We start from the raw sequence: 14,980 nt of genomic DNA on the forward strand, positions 1-14,980 counted from the left end.
CACTGATTCTCCTGCGCCGAACCGCCCCTATTCTCGTTCACCTTCGCCCCAACGACGACAATCTCGCTCTCCCCAACCCCGTCGCTCCTTTTCGCCGACTCCCTTCGGACGCCGCTCCCAGCCGGAAAACTAGATGATGTAGCGCCTCGAGGTGACGCTGCATTGCTCCCTACGCCGCCAAATCCTCCACTGACGTTGCCCACTCATCTGAACCTTCTTGACGTGCAAGTCGACAGTGTTCCTGTATCTGCTCTTATAGACAAGGGGCGCATTTGTCGGTAATGAGCGCGGACTTTCGTACCCGCCTGAAAAAAATAATCACGCCCGCCACAACGCATGTTGTCCGTGTCGCCGATGGCGGAACAGCCCCCGTAATTGGTATGTGTGCCGCCCGTGTCTCCTTCGCCGACCGCTCCACAATTGTGCTATTCAGTCATCGCCCACTGTCCCCACGACATCATCCTCGGCTTAGACTTCCTCTCCGCACATTCTGCTCTCATTGATTGCTCCGCCAGTACTCTCCGCCTTGACCTGCCTGTTCTGGACCCCGCTGAACCACACCCCAGTCGCCTCAGTTCCGTCGACTTCGTTCGCTTGCCACCTACGGCACTGACTTACGTTGACCTAGTGTCATCCCCACCAGTGCCCGACGGTCACTATATCGCGGCTCCTATACAAGACGTCCTCCTTACACACGGGATCACGGTACCTCATACAGTTTTATCTATTACGGCTAATTGCGTCTGCCTGCCAGTGGTCAATTTTGGCTTGACGACACAAGTGCTGCCACGCGGGATGTCTCTGGCCCAGCTTTGCTCATTCAAGGATCACTCAATAGCATCTATAGAGGTAGACGGCAATTCAGCCGATCCTCCTCTACCATCTCAGTCGACAACTTGTACCATCGCCGACTTACAGAAAATGATTGCGCCCGACATGTCGTCCGAGCACGCTCGTGAGCTCTACCGCGTTCTGTTTTCCTACAACGATATTTTTTACTTTAACGATCGTCCTTTGGCCAAAACTACAACTGTTAAACATCGCATTAATACCGGCGATGCCCCTCCTATTCATCGCCGCCCATATCGAGTGTCACCGGCTGAGCGGCAAGTTATTCACGCAGAAGTTCGCAAAATGCTTGCCAAGAACATTATAGAACCGTCATGTAGTCCATGGGCGTCACCTGTTGTACTGGTAAGAAAAAGGATGGCTCATGGAGCTTTTGCGTGGATTATCGGCCCCTTAACAGGCTTACCAAAAAGGACGTGTATCCCCTACCTCGGATCGATGACGCCCTTGACTGCCTCCATGGTGCTCGCTACTTCTCTTCTATTGACCTCCGCTCCGGCTACTGGAAGATTGCCGCGGACGATCTCGACCGCGAGAAGACTGCTTGCTTTTGTAACTCCGAACGGTCTTTATCAATTCAAAGTGATGCCGTTCGGTCAATGTAACGCTCCTGCCACTTTTGAACGCATGATGGACTCCCTTCTTCACGGTTTCAAATGGTCCACATGCCTGTGCTACTTGGACGACGTCATAGTATTCGCCCCAACGTTCGCTACGCACCTCGAGCGCCTCTCGGCAGTCCTGGACGTTTTTCGTCGCGCCGGTCTGCAATTGAACGCATCGAAATGCCAATTCAGCCGTCGCCAGATTACCGTCCTTGGGCATCTCGTTGACGCGAACGGAGTGCAACCGGACCCAGGCAAGATCCATGCTGTTACGCACTTCGCTGTTCCGATGTGTGTCAAGGATGTGCGCAGCTTCATCGGCCTTTGTTCCTACTTCCGCCGTTTCGTGAAAAATTTCGCGGCCATAGCACGACCACTAACCGAGCTTTTGAAAAAAGACGCCCCTTTCCAGTGGGGCGATAACGAGGCCTCTGCATTCTCGCATCTAATCGGCGTTCTCACAACACCTCCCGTTCTGGCCCATTTCGATCCTTCTGCGCCTACCGAAGTCCGTACTGATGCCAGCGGTCACGGAATTGGCGCAGTACTGGCACAACGCCAGCGCGGCAACGACCATGTTATCGCTTACGCCAGCAGGCTCCTCTCACCCGCGGAGCCCGACTATTCCATCACTGAGCGTGAGTGTCTGGCCCTAGTTTGGGCGGTTGCGAAGTTCCGCCCATACTTATATGGCCGACCCTTTTCCGTTGTCACAGACCACCACGCGCTTTGCTGGTTATGCTCACTGAAAGATCCTACAGGAAGACTTGGTCGCTGGGCATTACGCCTCCAAGAATATTCACATACTGTCACTTACAAATCTGGCCGACTACACAAGGACGCTGACTGCCTGTCTCGTTACCCGGTAGACGAGCCTGACGACGCCGACAGTAGCACCGCCAACGGCATTTTCTCTGTGTCTGCCTTCGCTAACATCGCCGATGAGCAGTACCGAGACCTACCGCTGCGAGCACTCATCGAGCGTCTGCGCTCTACACCTACCGACGCGTCCGTTCGCCGCTATGTTCTCCAGGGCGGCATTCTGTACCGAAGGAACTTCCTCCCTGACGGATCTGATCTTCTTCTTGTCGTGCCAAAACATCTATGACAGACTGTGCTCTTTGAGATGCATGACGCACCTACTGCAGGACATCTTGGCGTAACCCGCACGTACGACCGCCTCCGCCGCCGCTTCTATTGGCCTGGTCTCGCTCGCTCCGTCCGACGCTATGTTGCCGCCTGTGATACCTGCCAGCGTCGGAAAACACCTCAGGTGCTACCTGCCGGTCATCTCCAGCCGATCACTGTCCCTGTGGAACCGTTCTTTCGTGTTGGATTAGACCTCCTCGGTCCCTTTCCCACGTCATCCTCTGGGAACAAATGGGTAGCCGTCGCAACTGATTACGCCACCCGATACGCTATCACGCGGGCTCTCCCTACCAGTTGCGCCACTGACGTCGCGGACTTTCTCTTGCGTGACATTATCTTACTTCATGGCGCCCCGCGACAGCTGCTCACTGACCGTGGTCGTAACTTCCTCTCGAAAGTTATCGCCGACATTGTACGTTCCTGCTCCACTCAACACAAGCTGACTACCTCAAACCAATGGCCTGACAGAGCGGTTAAACCGTACTCTTACCGATATGCTGTCCAAGTACGTTTCCAAGGACCACCACGACTGGGACATTGCCCTTCCTTACGTCACATTTGCTTATAATTCTGCCCGGCACGACACCGCCGGATTTTCTCCCTTTTATCTACTCTACGTTCGCGAACCGACCTTGCCCCTTGACACGGCACTTCCTCCTGCTTCGATCTCAACAAGCGAGTATGCGCGCGACGCCATCGCCCTCGCCGACCATGCACGCCAGATTGCCCGTGCTCGACTGACGGACTCGCAAACCACACAGCAGCATCAGTACAACGCCCGCCACCGTGACGTACAGTTTTCGCCTGGTGCGCTCGTGCTCTTGTGGTCGCCCTCTCGTCACGTCGGACTTTCACAAAAGCTCCTTTCGCGATACACAGGGCCCTACCGCGTGCTGCGCCAGGTGACTCCTGTGACGTACGAAATTGCCCCTGTGAGCTCAACCTCGTCATCTACTGTGGCATCTAGTGATGTCGTGCACGTCAGTAGGCTAAAGGCCTACTAAACTGCTTCCGAGTCCGGCCCTTAGTCGCTCCGGGACGGCGCTTTTGCCGCCGAGGGTAGTGCTACGGAATAGTATTACCGATGACGAAGAGGCGAGCATTAAGAAGACGACGACGACGATTGGAGGCTAGCGCGGGCTGTTGCCTCTTGGCCAAGTGCGGCGTATTACGTTGTAAATATACTTGTATATAGCTTTTCATCTGCGTCTTCTTACGTAACAATATAATTGCTATAGCAGTAAAAAGCCCATCGCACTACCTTGTTCGTGCGACTTGCGCACCCCACGGCGCAACAACTCGCCCGGGTCCGCGAACGCAAACATGACACAACAACAACAAAAAATTCCCTCCGTATACACGAAGCGCTGAGTATATGCCAAAGCGCGTGATTTTGGCCACCAAACTCTTCCGCGTATATCGGATCACGTCACCGACTCGCCGTAGCGTAGGCCGGAAGTGGTATATTATCGCATGCTTGCGTTCTTGCCGCCAATTTTCCCTCACCATAGATTTGTCGATAGCTGTCCCGTCATCAGATTAGCAGCCCAGCACGCGCCGCCCCGACAGCTGACGAATTGGTTCGAGATTAAGTGCGCTTGCTCTAAACGGGCGTGCGAGGGTATATAGGCTCTGGTGCCGAATTCACAAAGTTCTTCGTTCATAAGTGTTCTTTGTCATTGGCCGTCAGCTTTAGGTAAATATATTCCTAGCATCAGGATTCGCTGAAATTTTTCCTAATGAACAAATCTATCGTAAATATTTTTGTGAGGACCAGCCCTAAGGTGATATGCGGTATGCCTCGAGTTTCGCGCTCCCCTGAGTTTGCTCGATGGACGTCATTCAACAAAGATGGCGCGGAGCGCCTGGAAGAAGAAGGCAGTAGCGGTGTACGGGCCAGCGGGCGAGCGTAGACGGCAGCGCAGTCTCGCACGAAAGGAAGAGTGTTAGCTCAGCGATGTCTCGCTCAGTTGAGCGTACAGGGTGGTTTACGGTCGAGCGTACAGGGTGAGGCTTCTCCGTACAGGGTGGTGACACGTCCGCTTGTGCCGCCATATTGTGTCGGAACACGTATATGCGCGCTATGAGGGACAGCTGGAATTTTTGTTGTTCGCTCGCTGATAGAGCAAAAATCTGTAATTTTCGCAGTTTGAACGCTTAAGAACATTACAATACTCGTACTTACATGTCACCTTAAATACAGATGGAGCCACTTAGACTAAACCATCACAAGAAGTTTCGAGCCCAGCAGATGACTAGTCGTTTCTGTCGCACTTTCGCTTACGCTCACAAGCCTGTTTCGAAAGCATCGTTAACGCATATGATGTATACTTAAAGGTTATCCTTCAGAATGCCTGATGCAACTTCGCCTAAACTATAGCTGAGTAATGCCATGAAAACGTGTAGGACTAAACGAGGGGAATAAATACGGCAGCGTTGCCAATAACTCAAGGTACTGTAGTTATCGAGATACAAATCGTGCTCGTGAAAGGTAATAATGGTAAAGAACACATAACCGAAAACATAACATTAGCGACGTGCAAGAAAACAAGCTTGGTGGCGGTTTCGATCACGGCCGCAGCTGCCGAAATTCAATCAGGGCAAAATACAAAAACGCTTGTGTACGCAGATTTAGGTGCACGTTAAAGAGCCCCAGCTGTTCAATATGATTTAGAAGTCCCCCACAGTGCTCAATAATCATATCGTAGTTCTGGCACGTAAAACCCCAGAATTTATAATTTTTCTAAGTGAAAAGCTAGGCACGCGATCTCAATCGCGCGGTATTTATAAACACTGATAAATGGACGCCGTCGCTGCAGACATCTAGCTTAAAGTATAAGTCCATGCGTTCGGCTTGTGAATACTTCCGTGCCTGTGGTATAGTATAATATTTCCTGCTTGTACAAGTATAATGCCTAAACGTTCTGCTGACAAACACGATTGTTCTTACGTTATGTTATGCAACAACCCATAGATGAGTAGAACAAAATGTGAGAAAGAGCAGCAAATAGCGATACATCTCACCAAACGAAAAGGAAACTGTACTGACAAAATATATAGCTGTCACTTGAGTGAAACTAGAGAAAGACCAAGTCGAAATAACTGAGACGTGTTTCAAGGCAAGTCACCATGCACCTTCACTTTCTTGAATGCACAGGAGGCCAAGCACATAAACGTGAGAGCATTGAAAAAACAAAGCTCATGTAGCATGCTTCCTACAAACATGAAAACCGATGGGTCAAAGATTACACTTGTGGCCGTTTTACTTCCATATTCCATCCCCCTCGTTACATCTGAATGGGAGAATGAGCACAAGTGCAAATGGTGAGCCGTAGCACGACAGAACTCCATGAGAACATTTTCTTAACATTTCGATGCTCAGTGCATGCGGTTGTCCGAAACTGAACATAGGGTTCGAGCACGCTTGACATCGACTTGATTAAATGAATGCGACGGCAAACGCCTTGTGCTTCGGAAAATTTCCTGAAGAGAATTGCACACGAAGACACGCATTTAAGCATGAGGGCTTAGTAGAACAAAGTGCCTTCAAACTTTTTCCTGAGTTCTCGGTCGCGGGAAAATCAAGTCATAGGTGTCTTTCTTTCGTTTAGCTGAGGCACAAATGTGTATAGCAAATGGGAGTGACGGAGCGTTTTTAACTACAAAACTGTCACGCACTTTTCATCTTATGTCGGGAGCCCGAAAAGTCAACTTGGCGAAGACGTCCGCAGCACCGTGGAAATTACAAATACCATGCAAAACTAAAGCGCCGCACTGAATTATGCACGCACACGTACGACCGCTTCAACAGCTCCGACAGCGGCGCGGGCCTGCTCGAAGGGTGTGACCTGTGTGACCACCCTGTAGGGCGGGAGGCGGCGCTGACATCGAGGCACCCTAGAGCGGAGTAGAGCGGAGCGTTTTGTTGCACCACCTGTCGAACAAGGTTGGAGCTACTGTGAAAAGATCAGTATGCTCGCTTCAGGTCTTCGATCGCAGTCATCCACTTCAAATCGTCGCCAAACGGCTTCGTTGCCGAAACCTCTCTCAGGATACAGATGTCCTCTGCAGTGGTGAAACACCTCTGAAGCTTTTCCATCTGCAAGCGCGCCAGATTCAAGACGAGGCCGACGATCTGCCGCTGTTCTTGCAGGTGCTCGCCATGTTTGTTTCGCAAGGACGTTGGTCCGCTGCGCGCTCTCCCCTGGGGAGAGGATACCAGCCAGCGAGCGGCCCACTTCGTAACAACCCTGGCAGCCCCAGCGTACCGCACATGCGCAGTGGCGTCTCCACTCGCCCGCTCGGCCCGCTGGCCCGTAAACCACGTAAACCCGCTGAGCTATATCTCTCTAATAAACTGCCGAGATAAATCCACGTGCGTCAACAAGAGCGCGCCTTGTCATGCCGCTTCCTCGTTTCAAACACAGAATACTGGGCAATGTTACGCGCCAGCGCCGCTTTTTGTTATCGACGCGATATCGCAATATCGCAATTCCCATGAATCTCCCGCTATCTATATACACACTCGGCGCAAACCGCTTGCCATGCTTTTCTAGTGTGCGTCATGGGCGGGTCTCCTCTTTCGGACGTTATCCGTCCATTTGCAGTCGGATGCGAACAGTGCAGACGTGGCGCGTGCCAACCCTCCTTTTTCTTCCGAATACCAATGAAGGATGACAATATTTCTGTAACTTGCGCATGTAATGCACTGGGTGGAGCAATAACCAAATGAGAGAAGGCACCGACGGTTTGACCACGTGACTCCTTTTTCTGCTGCCCGTGAGGTAACGCCCAATCGTGAATGTAGATAGGCCAGTGAAACTGGAAGCGTGCCGAACGTTGAATTTTATGTCTTGATACGATTAGCTCAAAGGCCGATGGAACTAAAATGTTCGGCGTAACCTTAAGAGAGTGGTGTGGAACAGAGAGCAAACGGGGATAGACAATATTCTAATTGACATTAAGGCAACCGGATGACGCGGATCGCACCTTACACCGTGTCATGGTCTTTACAGGTCCACTACCCCCAGCGGATCCTGTCTCAGCCGGAGGGACCATCAGCCGAGGAGCGCTTCCCAGAGATGAACACCTTGCTCCCTATCATTGGGACGCTACAGCAGATGCATCTGGAAATGCTGGTGTCTCCGCACAACCATTCCGTGCACTTGCTGCAGCCCGTGGTTCTGCAGCGCTTCCCTTACCCGAGTTACATCGAGTACAAGGACACGCAGAACTACGCGCTGGTGCTGACCCGGTTCTGTGTCGGCATGCTGATCCCTTTCGCTTTCTTCGTTGCCATGCTCAGCGAAGAGAAGGTCACAGGTATAACCGAGTTTACTGAATACCTGAGCGAGTTTTCTGCGGTGGCGTGCTCCCGTTGTTTGACGCGCAACACTAGGCAAAAGCAGAAGCCGATACAAAACGCATAGCGAAAGACTATGTGCTGAACGTGGCGGACTCGTGCTGCTTAAAGTTTCGCTACGACGCACTCTGAATCATCGTCATCATCATCATCATCATCATCATCAGCCTGGTTACGCCCACTGCAGCGCAAAGGCCTCTTTCATACTTCTGCAACTACCCCAGTCACGTACTAGTTGTGGCTATGCTGTCCCTGCAAACTTATTACTCTGATCCGCCCACCTAACTTTCGTCGTCTGATGTTCAGAAGGGGAAAGGGAGCGGGGGCAGTATTGGAGAGAATCGATAGTCGAGGTACGTGGTAGATAATTTAGAGTTGTGATAGAGAAGTCATTGGAGAGACGTGATTTCCTCATTATCATCATCCTCATCGACGTAATCGCCATCTCGCAGGCATGAAAGAGATGCTCCGGCTGGTAGGCATAGGTGACTGGGTGTACTGGTCCGGCCACTACCTGAGCGCGGCCTTCTTGCACGTCATCATAGCGACTCTCATGATGCTGTTCGTGTGCGTCAAGAGGAACGAGGAAGGGCGCTCCTTCATCCAGTACAGCGACCCTATGATCGTGTTTTTCATCCTGCTGTGCTTCGGGAGCTCATGCACTATGCACGCCACGCTACTGTCCATGTTCTTCAAAAGTCGTGAGTTAACGCAGTATATGTCTGCAGCTGCAGCTATATAGGGTGTTCAAAGTTAGACTTTCGGGCTTTGAACAAAATGCGAACAGGAGTACACAGAAGCCATTTTCTACCTACGTTATCGGCCAGGCGGTCGCAAACTGTGAGGGTAATTGTCGTCGTAATGTCATCATTTAATTAAATTCAATAATTACCTTTTTCTTTACTGCAGTTAGCATGTATGTTTCTGTTGAAAACTCAGAGGCGGTGCCATTTGGTGACTATTCCATTTTGTACAATTTTAGTAATGCGCCTGTGTCCTGAGATATGCACGTCTGAAATTTCAGCCCAAGCCGTCTAATTACGCATGTGAGGCCCCTCCCTAGTGTGACGCAGCTGTTGCGTATGGCGCTTTGTCTGACAAGAATGTGGGGTGATGGGCGAAGGTGATTACTTTTCGCTCTCGGCCAGCGTCGCCATTCTTGGCCAGCGAAACCGAAGAATGACTGTGCGGGTGACGTGAGACGAGCGCTGTTTCTTGCTAGTAGAGTGGGTGACAAGACGCCGTGTCGCTTAAGACTTCTCATCCTCTCAGGTGCAGCAATACTGTCCTGCTTTTTTTTATAATAATGGAAGGTTTGTTTGCAGAATGATAGAAATTAATGCCATCTCGCAACATAAAGCGACAGCGTCAGCTGCCACACAGCAAATTATTAATCGCTTCAGTTTCCAGGGTGCCTTGCACATGTGTAAAAAGAATTTACCACCCTGGATTGTCAGCGTTTAGTAAACGCGTGGTAAGGGCCCGTATTCTGTCACCTTTTTAAAATTAGAACGCATCTACCAGTCCTCATGCCAGAGCATGAAATTGTGCCAACGCAGTTATTTAGTTACACACAGCTCGGATTCCGGCATTACTTCGGAAGAAGTGGGACTAAAAGAATAACAACTACAAGAAAAAAACACAAGTACAGTGTAAATTTATGTCCCACATACAAACAAAACGTACAAACATTTTAGAGATTTGCTTCAAATATACCATTGTTTACACAATATTAGTTTCGAGTGATACGAAATCTTATTCAACATAGAATTATGAGAATCGCCAAGAAACCAACGGTATAAAAATGTTCGAAATGCTTGCCTTCCGCCGCAACACACCACGTGAACCGCTCTAGCGTCGAGTCCAGAACTCTGCGCATCAGTTCTGAGTCGAAGCTTCTACAGGCGGCAACTATTCTCATTTTCATGTCGTTGACATCGGTGGGCTCAATTGGGTAAACGCGATCTTTCACGTAGCCCCACAGAACGAAGTCCAGTGGAGAGAGATCAGGGGATCTCGGCGGCCAAGACATCCCTCCTTCGCGTCCAATCCACTGCCGTGGAAAGTTAGTTTAACGAGTTCTTTGCACTGGAGGAGAAATGTGGTGGCGCCCTGTCATACTAGAACCAAACTTGCCGCAGTTCGTTAAGAGGGAGACTCGAGGCAAATTTGTCGACGACACCAGCAAGAATTTCGTGCGCATAATTCTTTCCATCAAGGTTCCCTTCGAAGAAGTGAGGGCCAATGATTCCGTCCCCAAGTATGCCATTTCATACGTTTAGACCCCAGCGAATTTGGTGGTTGTGTTGCGGCAGTCAGTGAGGATTTCCTTGCAACCTGTAGTGAGCATTGTGAATGTTCACTGTGCCGTTCCTGCAAAATCGGGCCTCATCAGTCCAAATCACTCCTTGCACGAAATCCTTGTCTTGGTAAATTTTCATTAGGACCCAATTACAAAAGTCTGCCCGCTTCTCAAAATCTCCTTCACTTAGGTCCTGATGAAGACTCACATGGTATGCATGAAGTTCATGCTCTTTTGGAACGTTGTGCACTGTTCCCACACTTTTCCGCATTGTTTAGAAATCTCTCTGATACTTACATTTGGCATTGCATGCACTCAAGCAAGCGCGTCAATTTCAAAGTCCTCATCAATGATGCTCTTCTTGGGCTGTCTTTTTTGGTCTGAAACGTCTGAAACGTCTGAAAATGCTAACAAATGTTGCTTTGCTTGGTGCTCGCCAATCCGGATGGTGAGACGCGTACAGACACATTGCTAATGAGGCATTGCCGTTCATCTCCGCCATTTATAGCACTACATCAATTTTTTTTCTGCCATAGAATAGTAGCTCGAACCAGACGAAGCAGCCATATTTCAATACAGAAGGTCGCAACGCAGGTCTTGCTTCTTCCAACGGCCCAGCTTAGTAGAGGCAATCAGTGGCAAAGGCAAAGGCACATAATGGAAGCTCAGGGGTTCACTCGATGCGCTTGCAAGGCGATGCCTGATCTGTTCGGCACTTTGGCAAAACCGCGAAGAATAAAAAAATCGTCAGGCATACACCAGTGAAGTGCACTACTCCCACCAGCGGCTCTATAACGTTAAACTATTCCAATGTGTTTTTATTCCAATCTCCTGACGTCAAATTTGCGTAACCGCCGACACAAGCATCGGGCGGTGACCCGCAGAGTTGTCTGAAAAGACCTATCAAATACTCTCCTCGTTCATAGGAGGTCACTTTTGTTTGCTTGATAAACGAATAACATTGCATACACTGAGCGGCTCCTCTTATCTAATTGGCTGACAAGAGGCGGGGAGCACGCTCAAGTGGAAAGGGATTCGATGGGGCTGAGCCACTGCACTGAAAATCGATAACCGGTTGGAGAGGGTGGTGCCGGCGTCTTCGATTGGCCTGCTTTCCCTTACTTAGCTTGCGATGGCTGGTCGAAAATCGCGGCGGCATGCAACGGAAGCTTAAGAATGACGCTAAAATGGATGCTCAGAAAAGAAGAGTTGGCAGAACGAAGTCGTAAACGTGTCGAAAGTGCTCAAAAACGTTACACGGCCAAGCAAAAAGTTTTATTCTATGCTAATTAAACCATGCTATCCGGCAGGTGCGAGTAGCCAGTGCCTGATCGATCGGCGGCCGCCATCTTTCATTCCTTTCGGAACGGGCATGCCTGCGGCTATTCAAAAGAAAATTCAGTTTTGTTGGGCATATTAATGCATCTTTAACGCGTAAATGTCACTTAGATGCGGGGAGCTTTAGGGGTTTTGTGACGTCGCGTGACAGGCAGGTGAAGTTGGTGCAGCCCGAAAACTTTTGACCAATAGCAGGTGGCTAATGGCAAAAAGGCGTCGAATTAGAAATAGCTATTTTTCTTTTGTTCGATGAAATCATGCATAATCAGTGTGTACACGCCTTATCAACTGGGGAGCTATCGCGGTTTTCGTGACGTCGAGTGACAGAGAGGTGAAGTGGGGTGGTCCAAAAAAGTTTTTGACCGATCGCGGAGGGCTGATTGCAGAATAGGAATAGAAAAGTTTGGAAGAGCTTTACGTTATAGCACCCCAGTTCACAGTCGTCCTTCAATTTTACAGCAGTATTTCAGGCGTAGGCAATACAGGGCCCTCAAATCACACACTTCGGACAGGTACAGCGTCTCCGGAACACCACTGGCAACTAAGGTGCTGCCTGGTAGCTGTCACCTTTGTTTCATGCTTAGAGCTTGCATGGCTTTGAGCCTCCGAAATGCAAAAATAAATAAAACCAAAGCCAGTATCGTAATCCTGTACTTGATTGCTTCGACAGTACGTGTACGGTGGCACCGCGCTTTGTCGTCAACTCTGCAAGTCATTGCTTCAAAAGAGAGCTCGGCCAAGCTGCCGCGCAATGTCGTCCTTCGGTTTCGCTGGCCACGAACGAAGACGGTGGCCAAGAACGAAAAGTAATCACCGTCGCCTGTCACCCCGCATTCTTGTCAGACGGAGCGTCATACGCAACAGCTGTGTCACACTAGGGAGGGGCCTCATAGCGGGTGCCGCCGTCTGGCATGCGTAATTAGACGGCTTGGACTGAAATTTCAGACCTGCATATCTTGGGACACAGGCGCGTTACTAAAATTGTACAAAATGGAATGGTCACCAAATGGCACCGCCTCTGAGTTTTCAATATAGACATACATGCTAATTGCAGTAAATAAAAAGTTAATTATCGAATTTAATTAAATACTGACATTATGACGACAATTATCCTCACAGTTTGCGACTGCCTGGCTGCATAACCTAGGTAGAAAAATGGCTTTCATGTACTCCTCTTCACATTTTTTCAGCACCCGGAAAGTCTACCTTTGAACACCATGTATATGAGCACGCTTCCACGTATCAATGACCGTAGGCTGGTCCTTCTACAAAGTGCGCACTACGCATAATATAGATTTACGGTTCAGACTGAAGCTCTCAATAATTTGCTCAAGCTGACTGGCTCGTTGGAGCTGACTCGTTAGAGCAAAAGCGAGACCTCCTTCTCTGAGCGCAAGCCTCGGCTGTGATGAGTTGGACATCGGCAAGGTTTCCATGCAGCTACCAAGAACACGGCACTAAATCAAGAAAGGGATTTCTAGCTGCAAGCGAAATCACTATTGCGGCTCTTTGCTAAAAGGGCGAATGAGAAGGCAAGTCTATATAATTTGCGGATCACTTTAGCTTCTGTTGATGGGCGCTCCCACAGACAATTGGCCTTTCAGTTGGTTTAATCGAGTGGTTCGGTTACTACAACAGAGCCTTTAAAGGGGCCATCGCATGCCCAGCCATATAGTTTTTTTATTCCATCAAAAAATGCAGGTATCTTTCACATAAAGCACAATCTTCAGAGCTCTACGAACTATAATCATTCTAAAGTTACACGCTCGAAGCTCTCTCCATCGGCAGCGGCCGCCATGTTGATCTACATGGGATGTGGAGAGCCATGACCCTCTGAGGGTTGTTTGCAGTGCACAGACCATCCGGTTACTCTGTAATGCTGACACTACGGGTAGATATTCGCACACTTCAATAATAAAGAACAAAAAGAAGGTTCTGGGGTTTTACGTGCCAAAACCATCATCCGATTAGAGGCACGTGGTCGTGGGGCATTCCTGGAAAAATTTAACCATCTGCAATGTGAGCTGTCAGAATATTGTTTTGTAGTGTAACGTTTACGCAACTTTATGTTTGTATCATGTGGTAATCGAAGTTATCTTTATTTGTGGTGCTGACTAGAAAAAAAAAGGCAGAGACGAGTTAAATGCATTGTTTTTTTACTTCGAAAAACGTTGTCATCAACTCACGGCCGCGTCTCGAACTCCGAGAACCCTTGACAACAAGGTAACCTAACTATATATAACAAGATACACGGGAGCTATCTCCACCCATTATGGTTGTCGATATATATTGGATCAGTTTACTTTTGCATAGACCTGCTACTGTCCCTGTATTCTAAACGAACATTCCGACCAAAACGAGTACAAATCCCGCCTTGGCTGTATATGTTCCGCGACCAACGTCTTACAAAGCGTTTAGATGGACTCGAGCAACTTTTCTCGATTCTAATACGTCAGCCAGAAATATTTAAAGACAAGGGACACCGTTTATGAGCAATGAACAATCGAAATAACGTTCCCGCCGCGCGCTCTCGCCACGGCGAAGCGATGCTACGCGCTCCCACTTTCGACGCAAGAACGATCGCAGCGCTGGCGTCTCCGTTGGTGGTCCTCGTACCCCTTAAGCGGAGTTGGAGGCAGTTATCGCACTGATGCGTGGCTTTGTCTCCCATATCGTCCCACTCGCCCGCTGGAAAGCTACACAGGGGGGATAGCAAGGGAGTAAGGCCTCGACGGGATGTTGGGGTACTTTAGTTTTTTTTTAATTACGGTGCTACTTCCGATTCAGGCAGGCGCGTCACTCTCACTACGCGAGATTGGTATTCGGGATTCCTCGCGCCGGCAGACACCGCCCCTTGATCTAGGTCAAATTAGACACCAATCAGAGGACGCGGCTCTGAGACCGCCTCGCCAAGCAGAGGGCTCATCGTGGCATCCCGTGGCGGGTGCGGTACCTATACGCGATGCAGCACGCTGAGCCGATCCCTGCGGCCACGCGCAGCTGTTGTGTGCAGCCCGGAAGTGCACAGATGACTACTTGATTTTTTTTGTTTTTGTGATCGCAGAGTTTTATATGTGTCTTATAATACAAAATTTTAGTAATGGTATCACTGAAAACGTCTTCGCGATCATGAAATCTGCCAATACTTGTGGGGCCCGGATGCCTGCTCGCGAGATAAGTTGCTGACGACGTTACGAGGGAGATAGCTAGCGATTTTCTTTTACTCTTTTTGACACGAGTTTGGAAGTTCCATGCAGCCTGAAGTGCCGTAGTATTTGGCTCGCATGTTCAAAGGAGCCTCGTCTACAACGTTTTCTTACTGCGTTCAGAGGGTCTTTCAGGACCACAAACGTTTTGCAGGCAGATTGTTCTTGT

The 14,980-nt window shown here is 49.6% G+C and overlaps 1 protein-coding gene across 1 annotated transcript in view; it reads left to right on the top strand.

Moving 5' to 3' along the window:
- Nucleotides 1–14,980, top strand: part of LOC126540550 (phospholipid-transporting ATPase ABCA3-like) — a 66,957-nt gene that overhangs the window by 16,106 nt on the left and 35,871 nt on the right. The window contains exons 3-4 of the mRNA XM_072286179.1: nucleotides 7,619–7,925; nucleotides 8,418–8,666. Of these exons, the coding sequence (XP_072142280.1) occupies nucleotides 7,619–7,925; nucleotides 8,418–8,666 (556 nt within the window). The remainder of the gene's footprint in view (nucleotides 1–7,618; nucleotides 7,926–8,417; nucleotides 8,667–14,980) is intronic.

Source organism: Dermacentor andersoni, chromosome 2 (genome assembly GCF_023375885.2).
Source record: "Dermacentor andersoni chromosome 2, qqDerAnde1_hic_scaffold, whole genome shotgun sequence".
NCBI classification, from domain to species: Eukaryota; Metazoa; Arthropoda; class Arachnida; order Ixodida; family Ixodidae; genus Dermacentor; species Dermacentor andersoni.